Source organism: Phalacrocorax aristotelis, chromosome W (genome assembly GCF_949628215.1).
Source record: "Phalacrocorax aristotelis chromosome W, bGulAri2.1, whole genome shotgun sequence".
Taxonomy (NCBI): Eukaryota; Metazoa; Chordata; class Aves; order Suliformes; family Phalacrocoracidae; genus Phalacrocorax; species Phalacrocorax aristotelis.
This window is the reverse complement of record NC_134310.1, coordinates 29,275,423-29,289,633: the sequence shown is the minus strand read 5'-3', so window position 1 is coordinate 29,289,633 and position 14,211 is coordinate 29,275,423. Positions and strand designations below refer to the sequence as shown.

Genomic DNA, 14,211 nt, shown 5'->3' with positions numbered 1-14,211 from the left:
GTGGGAGGGAGTTGGGGGGGACACAACGGTACCGACCATTGTAAAGTGCTGTGAGATTCCTGGATGCAATATTCAGCCCAGCCCCCTGCCAGCGGGGTGGGCAAGGACCCTTTGCTGGGACCCCCATGGCCCTGGACCCCCCAGGGGCCGGTCCCACTCCCCAGCCAGGACCCTCGGCATGGGAGGGGGGTCCGGGGGGGGCTGAGGCGCACATTAAAGGAGGCTGAACTGGACGCGTCGCTTTCTGCTCCTGGCAGTGGGACCCCGGCCCGGTGGGAAGGGTGGGATGGGGTCCCGGGGGGGTTGAGGGGGGGATGCTCTGGGGGAGTCTTTGAAGCTTCCCTCGCTGCAGGGGCTCCCCCTATCCTGGGAACCTTGCAGGGGGAGGATGGGGCTGGCATGGGGGCTCCAAACCCGCCGGGGGGGTTGCACTGCGGGGGCTGGGAGCTTGCAGTCCCCCACTTGCCTGCACTGGGGCAGGTTTGGGGGAGCTGATAGCAGCGGATGGGGGCTGTTGCGGGGGGAGGGTGATGGGGCTGAGGATGCGCCAAGCTCCCCACACGGAGCCCCAGGATGTCAGTGCTGCTCAACCCCAACCCTTTGCAAAGCCAAAGCCGCGGCACGCTGCCGGGGCCCGGTGGAAGGTGGGTGCAGGATGGGACCCTCGGTGGGCACCGGGCAGGGTGGAGGCTGGGCGGGAGCCCGGTGGAAGGCTGGGGTGGGCAGGGGCCAGATCCTGCCCACGCGGGGCCTCGTGCCGTGCTTTGGGGTGGCGCGTTGGTGTTAATGTTTAACCGCTGGTGCCTGCCGCGGGCAGCGGCAGTGGTGGGCAGTGGCGGCGGGCAGTGGCCAAGGGATGCCGCGGCGAGCCCCGGGGCCGTGTCCCGCCATGAGACGGGCAGGTAATGCCGGCAGTGGGGGCTCGGGGGCTGGACGCTGTCCTGCAGGGGCTGGCATGGCGATGGGGCGGGGGACGCAGCCCAGGGGTGACACAACAGTACTGGGGCTTCTTGACACAAGTCCAGCAGCATCCGTGGGGTCCTTGGTGGTGGTGGGGACGGCCAGCAGTGATGCAGTGGGGACCCTTCCCCTCCTCCTTCCCGGAGGGGCTCCAGTGGTTCTTTGCTCCTGCCCAGCCTGGGTGCTGGGAGCACCGGTGGGTGCTTTTCCACTCACCCACGGGCCAGAGTGGGGTGGCAGCTCAGAGCAGGGGAGGTGACATCCCTGGGGCACCGTCGGAGCTCACCGATGGGTCTCTGGGTCAGTGACCACTTGTAAATCCCTGGCGACCGCTGGGGAGGGAAGGCGGCTCAGGGCCAGGCTGCAAGTGTGCCCTGCGGGGGAAACTGAGGCACGTGAAAGGGGCTGTAACGCTGCGCCCCGTGCCAGCTCGCTGCAGGGTTTGCTCCCATCCCTGCTCAGCTTGAGGCTTCTCCTGCAGCAGGGCTCAGCCCGGAGGCGGGGAAGCGGAGCATCCACCGGATGCGCCATGGGGACCCCCAACACCCCCAAGCTACTGGGAGCCGCTGGCCGAGCCCACCTGCCCCGCCGGGGAGCCGGGGCAGCCAGGTACGGAGCTGGGTGCAGGGTGCTGAGCACCCAGGCTTGGCTGGGGGCGTTTGGCCCCACTTTGCCTCTGTGAATTCCTGGTGGGGGTTGCTGCAGGTGCTGGGGCGGGCTGGGGGAGGCCATCCTGGCCTGGCTGCTCACCGCTGTTCTCTCTGCACTGTGCCGCAGCCCCCTCCTCACCGGCCTCTGCCGCCTGGCCGGAGCACAAGCAGCCACTCTCATCTTCCTCTTCCTCATGGTGCTGCTCTGCCTGGCCAGCAGCCTCCCGTCCCTCCAGACCTGGAGGCATGCAGTGGCCCCCGGGAGTCCCGCCATCACTGGGAGCGAGGACAGCCCCATGCAGTGTCACCCCCCTTGCCCCCCAGTATGGTGTGGTGGCCACGCAGCCTCACCCCCACCCCTCGCGTCCTGAAGCCTCCGCTAGCCCGAGCCAAGCGCGTCACCTTTGAGGACGAGGTGATGCCATCGGGGAGACCCCTGCGGAGGGACCCCCCCACTGCAGATGGGGAGAAGCTGGTGGCCGGGTCTGTTCACCCTGGGCTGGCACCCTGGCCACGCGCTGTCCCGGACTACGTGGTGTGAGTGACTCCCATGGGGACGGAGACAACCACGGGATGGGGTGTCACAGAGCCCTGGGGACCCACGACACCCAACCGCCAGGGTCCTGCCTGCCTAGGTACGCTGGCAGCGCCCGGGCTCTCCCTCCCGCACCCTGAGCCTCCTGGCCTCTGGCGCAGAAAGTACCCGGCGATCCGGAGCCCCCGGCAGCGGGAGGGGTACAAGGGCGTCTTCCAGGACCAGCTGGCGGAGTACACTGAGCTGCTCGGGGACGTCCGCGCCACGCGACGGAGGCTCGGGGAGCTGGAGGCGGCGATGGGCCGGCTGCCCCGGCACGCCACGAGCAGGACGGTGGGTCACTTGGTGGGCGCCAGCTGCGGGCACCGTATGTCTTGTGAGCGATGTTGGGTGTGATGATCTGGCCGGTCTCTGCGGGGGCTCGGGATGAGCCTGGAGGGCTGCAGTGGGTGGAGGGGACAAGAGGGGACGCACGGACACGCAGGCTCCTGCAGCTGAGAGGTGCAAGCTGTGCTTGAAGGCACCCGGCAGCTGCTGGAAAAGGAACGAGCGCTGGCATTTCTTGGCTACGCCCTGGGTGAGGTTTTCACCGTGTGGGAAGGCTGGCTGCCCCCCAGCCCCCCAGGCTCCGGCTGCCTCATTAGGGCCGTGCTCTGCCAGGCTGAGCCCCCCGGGCTCTGGGACGTGTCTTTCTGCCCCGCAGGATGGGAGCAGGGCGGCCCATGTCTTGCACGAGTACATGAGGAAGAAGACGGTGAGAAGGGGAAGGGCTCTGGATCTGCTCCTCGTGCTTGGGAGCCGGGGGGCTGCGAGCCCACAGGTCCCCGCGGTGCCTCTGCCCCCTCCCTTTGGGGGGTCCCCGGGGCATTGCGGGACCCCGGTGCCGGGTTCCTCCTTGCTGAGCACGGTCCGGCTGGCAGGATTCGGCCTTCCTGGGGAAGCAGCAGCGCTGTGAATACCTGAAGGAGAAGCTGACGCACATCAAGGCGCGGATCCAGGAGTACGATCGCGACGCCCACGACAGTGCTGTCTTCTGAGCCTGAGCACCAGCCGGCACGGACACCGTGGGATGATGACCCCAGGGGGGGACCCCAGGGGCTGGGTGCTGGGGAGGGGGTGGCAATGCCGCAGGGGTGCACCTGGCGCCCACCCAGCCATTGCACCCACCCAGGCATGGTGAGCAAACCCACAGGCTCCACGAGCTGCTGGTTTTGGGGTCCCCTGGGTGCTCTGTACCCCAGGGAGCCTTGTGGGCCCAGGTGGTGGGTGGGTGCTGCCGGTCCCTGTGTGGGAGCCAGGCCCTGGCTGTGCCCCCAATTCACCCCATGTGAATTGGGGAGCACCCCCGCCCCCGGGGCAGCGAGTGCAGCTGCAGATGTGGCCAAAACTGGTTTTAATAAAACACTGTGATATTTTTGGGGTGTCTTAATGTGCACCTTGGGGCACCTGCAGTGGCTGGGGGCAGCCAGCAAACGCATCCCACCCCAGCACCTATGGGACCTTCCCGTCCGCGGGAAAAAAACGGGGGTCGGGGGGAGCCAAGCCCCGAACCCAAAGCCCTGAGGGACCTCGGGGTCTGCGGGCCCCTAACTGGGGGTGCCCCCCCCCGGGTACCCCCTTATTTCACCCCGTCCAAGGTAACCAACCTCCCCCCGGGAGGCGCCGGGACGGAGCTGCCCGGGCTGCGGGGGCTGAGCGGCGGCGGCGGCGGCGGCGGCGGCGGCCCCCGGGCCCCCCCCCCCCCTCATCCCACCCCTCCCCGGAGGCGGAAACCGGGGCCGGTCTCCAGCAGCGCCCGGTCGCCGCCGTGCCGCCGAGCCCGGCTGCCATTTTAAGGTGAACAAAGAGGCGGAGGCGGGGGCAGGTGAGTGGCTCCGCGGCGGACGGGACCCCCCGGCACCGGCACCGGCACCGGCACCGGGGGGCGAGAGGGCTCCCGGCACGGGAGGGCGCACCGGGGGTCCCCGCTCCCCTACTGTGCACGGTGGGGGTCCCTCCTTCCCCGCCGCCTCTGCGCGCACCGTCGTCCCCACCGGGTCCCCGCCGGTACCGGGGACATCACCGGGGTCTCTACTGACACTGGGGTCCCCACCGATACCGGGGACCTCACCGGGGTCCCCAGCGGCACCGACACCGGGATCCCCACCGATACCGGGGACCTCACCGGGGGCCCTAGCGACACCGGCGCCGGGGTCCCCGCCGGTACCGGGGCTTGCGGAGCCGCAGCCCCGGCAGGTGGAAGGCGAGAGGCGGCGGCTCCTCCCGGGGGAGCGGGGCTGGGGGTCGCTCAGCCCGCCCGGTGCCACCGTAGCGAGGTGGGAACCCCCGGATTCCCCCGTCCCGTGTTCTTCCCGCCGGTACCGGGGTGCCCCGGGTCGCTGCGTCCCGGTTACGGCTCCGAGAGCCCGAGACTCCCCCAGCCCAGCTCCGGGAGGGGTCCCCGCCGCTGCCGTGCCCCGGTCGCCGCGCGGGCGGGGGTCCCCGGTGCGGCGGGGGCGGGGGTCAGACGGCGGCCCCGGGGGTTAATCCGCCTGGGATCGGTGGGTTTGGGATTTTTTTTTTTTGCGGAGGTGGGGATCGGGACCCCCTGAAGTGGGGGGAGGGGGTCTTTGGTTTGGGCACCCCGGGGAGGTGCTGCTCCAGACCCCCGGCGGCACCTCCAGGACCGCGGCTGCACCCCAGACCCCCGGTGCCCACCCTTGCTGGGGGTTCAGGGGTGCCAACTCCCCCACCCCAGGGGCCTGATCCTGAGCCCTGGCACTGTCAGGAGCGGGCAGCCAGGTTGGGTTTCCCAGGATGGTTCAGGTTTCCCTCTGCTCTGCTCCCCACTGCGGGCCGGGGGGTGGGTCTTCACATTGGAGGGGGTCTCCAGGCCAGGGGTTCTCTGCACTAGGGGGGTGTCTCTGCATCGATTTGGAAAAAAAACCCCAAATTTTTGAAAACCGACGTGTCGCTTTTCACTGGGGTGTTGCTAATGTGCCCTGTGTTATTATTATTTTTTGTTCTAATCCAGCCAGATCTGCTTACGGAGGAACCCTCGGGGTTAGCGCTAGCTTTGGGTAAGAGGTTTTCTGGTTTAATTAGAATTTAAACAATCCAGTGCATTCAGGTGGTGTCTGGCGGCCGCGGACGGGTGGGCTAGGGGGGGGGGCCAGGGCCAGCGTGGCAGGGTCTTGTGCGTGGGGCAGGGCTGGGGTGTGACCTGGCACCTTTGCTGGGAGGTGTTTGGTGAGTAACTTCTCCCCGTGCCTCAGTTTCCCCGTGAGCGGCGGTGACCCTGGTGGCGTGGCATTGGGCACGCGCAGGCGGTTGTTGATGGTGCCGTTGGGCTGGTGACCGGGGACCAAAGTCCCCGCCAGGCGTGTGGAGAGACAGAAACCCGGCAGTGTCACCTTGCAGAGCCACAGCACCAGTGCCGGCACCTCCCAGTGCAGGACCAGCTCTGACAGCTCCTTCCATCTCCCCGCCAGGCTCTTCATCGCTGCCCACCCGTGCCAGACCCCACCGCCACCATGTTCAGCAAGAAGTCCTATGACGGCTCCCCCACGGGCTACGGGCCCCCCGTGGGTGATTACGGCTACGACTACGGCGCCCGCTCCCCCCCGCCGGGCTCCTACTACATCGAGGACGTGCCGCAGCACTTCTACAAGTGGACCTCACCGCCTGGCGTCGTGAGGATCCTGGAAGCCATAGTCATCCTGCTCTGCATCGCCATCTTCGCCTGCGTGGCCTCCACCCTGGCCTGGGAGTACGGCTACGGCTTTGGGGGGGCTTACGGCAATGGGTTGGGGGGCTTCTACGGCTCTGGCTACTATGGCAGCGGCGTGAACTACGGCTACGGTTACGGTTACGGGGGCTACTATGGTGGGGTCACCAACCCACGGGCAGCCAACGGCTTCATGATCGCCATGGCCGTGCTCTGCTTCCTGGCCCAGCTGGGGTTTTTCGTCGCCAGCATCAGCAAATCAAGCAGCTCCCGCTCCCGTCGCTTCTACCTGGTGGTCATCGTGGTCTGCGCCGTGCTGGCCTTCGTCATGCTCATCGCCTCCATCGTCTACATCATGGGGGTCAACCCCCAGGCGCAGATGACCGGCAGCTACTACTACAACCCCTTGCTGACCATGTGCAGCCAGATATACAGCAGCGGCACCTATCTGAACCAGTACCTCTACCACTACTGCACCGTGGACCCCCAGGAGGTGAGGGTGCACCCCAGCTCTGGCCAGACCCCCCCCCCTTCTTTAAGCACAAAGCCCTTGGTCTGCTTCAAACACGATGCTGAGCAAGGGCAGCGTGGGAGGGAGAGCATCTGCAGCCGCGCGTCCTGCCCTTGGGATGGGTGTGCAGCCCTGGGTCCCTCGGCCAGCCGGGGTTTTCTCCTCTGTCTTTAATGGTGTTGGTGTTACCGGTTGCCGTTCTGAGGCTGCAGAGGGCAGGGGGTGGTTGGTGGTGCCAGATGATCCCAGCTGTTTGCCGGGGCGAGCTGGGGCTGCAGGAGGAACTGCAGTGAGCCGGCTACCTGTGCCAGGCAGTTTTGGGGAGGGGACCTGGCGCAGACCCGGTATCTGGTACATTGGTCTCCCAGGTCGTAAAAGTATTTGCACAAGGCTGGGATGGAGGCAGGCTGTGCTCGGGGCTGAGGTGCTGGTATCACTGCTGGGGTAGGGTGCCAGTTGGGTGACAGCTCTCGCAAGCACCCATGATCGGCACCCATGACCTGCTCCGGAGCCTGGCAGGTCAGTGGGGCAGCGAGAACCTACAAAACGAAGTCCATCAAGGCCGGTTTCGGCTGGGGCCGGTGGGGATCCTGTGTGGCACATGGGCTGGGACTGGCACTGCCGGTTCCCATCCGGCTGGGCTGGCCGTGCCGCATTCCTGCACCCTGAGCAGGGGGGAGCTGCAGCACCCGCCTGTTCTCACTCTATGCAAAGGCCAAGCTCTATGCAAAGGCCAAGCGTGGCCTAATCTGTCCTCACCTGGCCCCGATTTCAGTGAAGCTGCAGGGACCTGGTTTGTGGGAAATCATCCAGGCTTGGACCTGGCTCTGCGGTGCAGGAGCTGGCCTGTGGCCCCAGCCGCCAGCGGGGCCAGGGTGCTGCGTGGAGATGCTGGAGGGTGCCAGCTCCCTGCTGCTCCCTGAGCCCCAAACCTGTCCTGTTCCCGTGGGAAAGTCACACCCACCCGCCCCCCACATTGCCTGAGCTGGCCCCAAAAGCTCTTGAATCCCCGACAGACTCTATCCTGGCTGCCCAGGCATGGGGGGGCCCTGCTGTTCTCCCCCCACCATGGTGGGGGCTCCAACTTTGGGAGCATTTGGGATGAGGGGAGCAATTCCTGCTCAGCCCCAGGGAGGTACGGGGCACCAGGACCCCCGGGATGGGGTCTTTGCATCCCCGCAGGACCCCTGCCCTGAGACCCCCCCCTCCCTCTGCCCCTCCAGGCTGTGGCCATCGTCTGCGGGTTCCTCATCGTCATTCTGCTCTGCCTCATCTGCTTCTTCGCTCACAAGACGCGGAGCAAGATCTGGAAGTATGGGAAACCAAACATCTACTGGGACAAGGCACCAGTGGTCCAGGAGGGTCCCAATGTGGAGGAGTGGGTGAGTCCGAGCGTGGGCTGGGGGTGCTGGTGGGTACCTGGGGCTGGGGAGGGTCATCCACCAGCCTCCCCCCGAGCATCCTCCCTGCCTGCCCTTTATCAGCGGGGCTGAACGTGCCTGAGGCAGCGCCGGGTCGGGATGTGCGGGGGCGAGTATAGGGGCTGTGTGGGGACCCCAGGGCTCTTCCCAGCACCGGGACTGTGCCGAGCCCGAGCCTGTGTTGTTCCCCTTCCCCAGCCCGGCCGAAGCTTTGTGCCGGGAGCCTCTTTCTGCCAGGCTTGTGCCGCCCCGGTGCCTGGTCTCAGTTTGCACATTGCAGCAGGCAGCTCCCGGGGTGTGGCGTTATCGCTGCGTGTGCGACGCTGTGCCCGGTGCTCGGTCCTTCCCTGTCACCCTGGTTTAGGTGCTGTGGTTTTTTCCAGCCAGTACTGTTCCCTGCCACCGTGAAGCTTTGCACAGGGTGCTGGGCTGGGCGAGCTGGTCTCAAACTCCCTGAAAGACAAACAGAATGGGATCCGATGGGCCGGGCGCCAGGAGCGTCTGGGCCCCGGGTCCTCTCCCCATTGCTCGCCCCATGCTCGGGGACGCTGGCCACGGGACACTGCCCGTCGACGCCGTTTGGTTTCGGTCTTGGCAATGATTAACTTGGCTCCGCGGGGCCGTGCCACCCTGGTGCCGCAGAGGGAGCCGGGGGCTTTGCAGCAACCAAACCGGCACCGTTTGGGCTCCGAACGAGCTTGTGTCCCTTGGGTGGGGGATGCTGGGGAGCCCCGCGCTGTGGCTCAGCCCCCGTGGCGACACCGGTCCCAGCCTGGACCCGCTGTGTGCCGGGACGTGCCCCATCCCGTCAGCTCCCTGAGTGTCTCTGCAGGAGCCGGTACCTGGGGAGGGTGTGGGAAGTCGGCAGCACCCCATGGGGAAGGAACCTTTGAAATCCCCCCCCTGCCCCGAAGCACAGCTTTTGGGGTGCTGCCATGGCCTGGCGAGGAGGGGCTGCCCAGGACCCATGGGAGCTGGGGCAGCGGGCAGCAATGCACCGCTGCATGGGCAGGGGCTGCATCCCTGTCCCCGTCCCCACCCCATCCTTGTCCCCATCGCTGTGAGACTGGGGCAGCACCGGGCTCCCCACCGGCGCCCGGGGTGGGGATGTCGATCACCACGTTTATCTCAAACCTTCAATGCAATCCCAGAGTCGAGCACAACAGTTGCTCTCAAGGCCCAGAAAGCTCGGCTCTGCTCTGTGCGTGTGTCCCCACGCCTCGCTCTCTGGGTAGGTCTAATATTTATTTTTCATTTTGCAGAAATACCTTTGTTCTGGTTTATTTATTTTTGTTAAAAGTCCCTCCCTTGTAAAGCATTTCCTGGCCTGCCGGGGGCTGGGCTGGCTGCGGGGGCAGGACCCCCCACACCCAGGCTCCCCCTTGCCCTCACCTGCCCCTCGGGGGGGGTCCCCGCTTTGCCAGGTGCCACCATCCCAGCTGGTGGGATGCAGCGGTTGGGGAGGTACCGGTATGTGAAACCCTCCTGGGACACCTTGTTCCCTGTTTATTGTCAGGACCAAGATAAACGGGTGACCTTTGAATGGGCGTGAGCTGCCTCCGTCCCGGCATGGCACGGGGACGTGGCTGTCCCCACGCTGGTAGCTGCTGGTGGCTGTCTCACCTGGCGGCCTTGTCTGGCAAAGTGGGGCCGGGAGCCGCCCCCAAATAACAGTGTCTTCATTATTTGGGGGGAAAGTGCTGGAGGAAGCAGCTTTGCCGGCCGGAGCCTGCAGCTGAGATCCCCAGGGCTACCATCACGGGCAGGGATCGGCTTCCGGCACAAACAACCCACAAAGGCCAGGAAGGAAGGGGGAGGGAGGGACAGACAGACGTCCAGCGTCCTTGAGGAGCCCTGGTTGTGCAGGAGAAGTAGCGAGCGTCTGGGGAGGGGAGGGGGGCGATGCTGGACAGGGCAAGCATGCAGCCTCCAGGAAAGCCTGGAGGGTGACACCCTGGGTGTGCAGGGCAGGACCCCTCCCAAGGTGTGTGTCCGTCTGTGCTGGTCTCCTAATGGGAACCACCCCAGTGAGTCGGTGCAAGGTGGCATCACCCGTTGTGGCGCTGGGATGTGTGGGCCCTTCCCTGGGGCACGTCCTGCAGCCTCCCCCTCCCAAAACGCTGCTCTGCCTGCCCGTGGGGGCTCCCCCATCCCTTGCTCCCCCCCCACTCTCCGGAGCCATGCCAGGGTACGTCCCCCTGCCTGTCCCCATCCCTGCCGGGACCCCAGGCAGGATCTGCGGCTGCGCTGGGGTTTCTCCGGCCACGTGGGATGGAGACCAGCGTCCCCGTGTGCCTGGGGCCACGGGCTGTGCCCCGCTCGTGGGTGGGCGAGTGTCCCCACTGTCCCGGCACGCAGCTGAGCGCCTCTCCCTGCTCCAGGTGAAGAACGTGGCAGACGGGGCCAGCGTGCAGGACGAGACGGCCACACTCGCCTACTCGGAGAAGCCGACGAGCCCCATCGCCGCGCCACCCTACAGCCCACCCTCCTACAGCTACGCCCCCCAGAACGGGTACTACCCCTCCGGGACCTACAGCAGCCCGGGGTGAGTGGCTGGGTGGGGAGGGGGCCCTGGGCACCTGTGCCCCCCCCGTGCCGAGCTGGCTGATGTCCCTGTGTTCCTCGCAGTGATCAGCCAGACCAGGCGGTCAGCCCAGCAGAGGAGAAGACACGGGAGCAGCCCACCAAACCCCCTGCTCGCCGCGGCCGCCGGCGCCGGCGCAACCCCGAGCTGGACGAGTCGCAGTACGAGACCGACTATACCACGGCTGTGGAGTCCGGTGACGAGCGGGACCAGGACCAGTGGGCCAGGTGAGGGGGGGGACAGCTGGGAACCGCCCTTGCACCCAGAGCCGACCCACCAGGATCTCACCCTGCCCTTCTCCTGCAGCCTCTACCCCCCCATCACCTCAGACGGTGCCCGCCAGAAGTACAAGCAGGAGTTCGACACGGACCTGAAGCGTTACAAGCAGCTCTGTGCCGAGATGGACGGTGTCAACGACCGCCTCAACCAGCTCAGCAAACAGCTCGACAACATCTCTGAGGACAGTCCCCAGTACCAGGTCAGGGCTCTGCGGGGGCCACGGGGCCAGTGGGACACTGTGAGCCATCAGGGACGAATGGTGTGGAGCACCTGGGATGCTTCAGGGCATCGGGGATGGATGCTGCAGGACCTCAGGGTGCTGCAGGCCATCGGGGACGGATGCTGCAGGGCCTCAAGGTGCTGCAGGGCATCAGGGATGGATGCTACGGGACCTCAGGGTGCTGCAGGGTGTCGGGGATGGATGCTGCGGGTCCTCGGGGTGCAGCAGGGCATCAGGGATGGACACTGTGGGACCTCAGGGTGCTGCAGGGAATCGGATATGGATGCTGTGAGACCTAGGGTGCTGCAGGGCATTGGATATGGATGCTGCGGGACCTCAGGGTGCTGCAGGGCATCAGGGATGGATGCTGCGGGACCTCAGGGTGCTGCAGGGCATCAGGGATGGATGCTGCAGGACCTCAAGGTGCTGCAGGGCATCGGGGACGGATGCTGCAGGGCCTCAGGGTGCTGCAGGGCGCCAGGGATGGATGCTGCAGGACCTCAAGGTGCTGCAGGGCGTCAGGGATGGATGCTGCAGGACCTCAGGGTGCTGCAGGGCGTCAGGGATGGACGCTGTGGGACCTCAGGGTGCTGTGCGGCCTCAGGATGCTGCAGGGCATTGGGGACAGTGCGGAGCATCGGATATGGATGCTGCAGGACCTCAGGGTGCTGCAGGGTGTCGGGGATGGATGCTGCAGGCCCTCAGGGTGCTGCAGGGCATTGGAGATGGATGCTGCAGGACCTCAGGGTGCTGCAGGGTGTCAGGGATGAATGCTGCGGGTCCTCGGGGTGCTGCAGGGCATCAGGGATGGATGCTGCAGAACCTCAGGGTGCTGCAGGGCATTACGGATGGATGCTGCAGGACCTCAGGGTGCTGCAGGGCGGCAGGGATGGATGCTGCGGGACCTCAGGGTGCTGCAGGGCATCAGGGATGGATGCTGCAGGACCTCAGGGTGCTGCAGGGCGCCAGGGATGGATGCTGCGGGACCTCAGGGTGCTGCAGGGCATCAGGGATGGATGCTGCAGGACCTCAGGGTGCTGCAGGGCGCCAGGGATGGATGCTGCAGGACCTCAGGGTGCTGCAGGGCGTCATGGACAGATGCTACGGGACCTCAGGGTGCTGCAGGGTGTCGGGGATGGATGCTGTGGGTCCTCGGGGTGCTGCAGGGCATTGGGTACAGATGCTGTGGGACCTCAGGGTGCTGCAGGGAGTCGGATATGGATGCTGTGAGACCTAGGGTGCTGCAGGGCATCGGATATGGATGCTGCAGGACCTCAGGGTGCTGCAGGGTGTCAGGGATGGATGCTGCGGGTCCTCGGGGTGCAGCAGGGCATTGGGTACAGATGCTGTGGGTCCTCGGGGTGCTGCAGGGTGTCGGGGATGGATGCTGCAGGACCTCAGGGTGCTGCAGGGCATCGGGGACATATGCTGCAGAGCATGGGGGATGCTGCATGGCACTGGGGACACTGCAGGGCCTCGGGGACGCCACAGGATGTGCGTCAATGCTCATCCTCAGGGGACACCCCCCGCCCGTGGCCCCCGGCCGTGGTGCCCAGTGGTCGTGACCCCCCCACCCCACCACTCGTTCCCTTTGCAGGATGTCGCAGAGGAGTACAACAGGCTGAAGGACCTAAAGCGGGTGAGTGTGCCCAGCGTGGCCGGGCTGTGTTTCCAGCTAAAGGGGGGCTGAGTTGCTGCGATGCAGCCAGGGTGGGGTGGGAACCATGCCCCCTGCCCACCCCTGCCTGCAGCCCCTTCCCTGTGGCCCACACCACTGAGGCCGGTCCTGTGCTGCCTTTCAGAGCCCCAGCTACCAGACGAAGAAGCTGGAGACCAAAACCCTGCGCAACAAACTCTTCCACATCAAGCGGATGGTGAGCGACTACGACAAGATGCGGGGGTAGCCTGTGCCCCCCCCCCACAACTGAATGGGCACCAGGAGCTCCCCGCTCCCCACCCACCCCCTCCAAAGACTTTGGTGCATTTTGTACCTTTGTTTGTATAAAAAACAAGCCCCCAAACCCAAGAGTCAAAGCCACCCTGCGATGTCAGTGCCAAGGGTGTGGGGCCAGAGACGGCTGCTGGAGCGAGGAGCCCCCTGCGTGCCCCCATGCCTTCCCGTCCCCCATGCCTGGGGCTGTGGGTCCCCTCCTGCTGCTGTAAATATGTTCAGGGAGGGTCCACAGCCCCTGCCTGCCCCTGCCAGCACCGGGGTCGGGGTACCAAAACATGGCTGCATCCCCATGCCGGACCAGGCAGAGCATCCCTTGGCCGGGCGTCTGGCGGGGAGGGTCAGAGCTCTGCATCCCCCAAACCCCTGGGGCTGCCTTTTGGGGAGCAGCCTGAGGAAGGGGTGATATTTTATAAGGAACTGGCTGAAACTGTGTATTTTTTTTAATAAATAAACTGTATCTATTGATTTTACATCAGTGCCAGAGTGAAAGGGGCCACAGCAGGGCTGTGCGTGGGAGCAGTTACCGGCAGGCGGGTGGCCCAGGCTGGACGTGGGACCATCCCCATGCACGGCTGCCCTGGGATGGCCCCGGCACTTCCCACTCCCCGTGGAGCCGACATTGCCATAGTGCTGCGTGGATCCTGCCCCAAGCCCCGAGTGGGATGGGTGCCGCATGAATCCTGCACCCCCCACCCCTGCATGCGCTGTGGGAAGCAGCAGCAGCCTCCAGAGCAGCCCCCACAGCCCTGCCCCAGGCTGCAGCAGCCCCTGGGATGCCTGGAACGCCCCCCACCCTCTGACAGGGAGCCCCTGCATCCCTCCCCACGGCTGGTCCAGCCACGGGGTGGGGACCGATGCTGCCCAGACACAGCAGCATCCCACCCACGCAGGGCAAACACAGCACCCCACTCCCAGCCCCTTGAAGCTGGGAGGAACCCCCAAACCCTTCACCTTGGTGCGGGACCCCCCCCAAACCTCTCACCTCAGAGAGGAACCCCCAAATCTGCCAACTTACTCCCCAAAGACCAAGTACAAACCTCGGTGCTGGCTCCTGCTCCCCTTCATGCTGCTGATCCAGTTCCTCCCCAGCAGACCACAGGCAACAGCATTTATTCCTGAGGACCCCTGCATTGAAGAGCATCAGCCAGGCCCCCCCTCCCCCGCCCCAAATCCCCAGGATTTCCAAAAAACAATCCAGTTTTAGGTGCCTTAAAGGGGGCTTAATTTTTTGGGGCCCATATCACCTATTCTAGTTCACCTCCCCCATCACCCTGGGGTGGGCTTCAGCATCGCTGCAGGATAAGCCCCTTTCCCCGCTCACAGCAGCTCCCCAGCGTTGTAAGAAACATCTTTTATTGACTTGAGTTAATTTGTTTAGTATCATTGAACAA

At 65.7% G+C, this 14,211-nt stretch overlaps 2 protein-coding genes across 5 annotated transcripts; both read left to right on the top strand.

Moving 5' to 3' along the window:
• Positions 1–764: 764 nt before the first annotated feature.
• OCEL1 (occludin/ELL domain containing 1) lies at positions 765–3,561 on the top strand. Of its 2 annotated transcripts, none has more exons than XM_075077211.1 (5): positions 765–902; positions 1,423–1,569; positions 1,738–2,147; positions 2,307–2,478; positions 3,066–3,561. In XM_075077211.1, the coding sequence occupies exons 2-5, from the start codon at positions 1,483–1,485 to the stop codon at positions 3,180–3,182; spliced, it is 786 nt and encodes a 261-aa protein (XP_074933312.1). In that variant the 5' UTR covers positions 765–902; positions 1,423–1,482; the 3' UTR covers positions 3,183–3,561. The 2 variants fall into 2 exon arrangements, with proteins under 2 accessions (XP_074933312.1, XP_074933313.1); XM_075077212.1 differs by having other exon boundaries at positions 767–902; positions 1,442–1,569; positions 1,935–2,147.
• Positions 3,562–3,902: 341 nt separating this feature from the next.
• OCLN (occludin) lies at positions 3,903–13,290 on the top strand. 3 transcript variants are annotated; one of them, XM_075077207.1, is made up of 9 exons: positions 3,903–4,009; positions 5,159–5,204; positions 5,616–6,344; positions 7,586–7,744; positions 10,165–10,328; positions 10,412–10,594; positions 10,674–10,845; positions 12,464–12,505; positions 12,669–13,290. In XM_075077207.1, exons 3-9 carry the CDS (start codon positions 5,658–5,660, stop codon positions 12,768–12,770), a joined length of 1,509 nt encoding a protein of 502 aa, XP_074933308.1. In that variant the 5' UTR covers positions 3,903–4,009; positions 5,159–5,204; positions 5,616–5,657; the 3' UTR covers positions 12,771–13,290. The 3 variants fall into 3 exon arrangements, with proteins under 3 accessions (XP_074933308.1, XP_074933310.1, XP_074933309.1); XM_075077208.1 differs by having other exon boundaries at positions 3,927–4,009; positions 5,163–5,204; XM_075077209.1 differs by lacking the exon at positions 5,159–5,204 and having other exon boundaries at positions 3,906–4,009.
• The last annotated feature ends 921 nt before the right edge of the window (positions 13,291–14,211 follow it).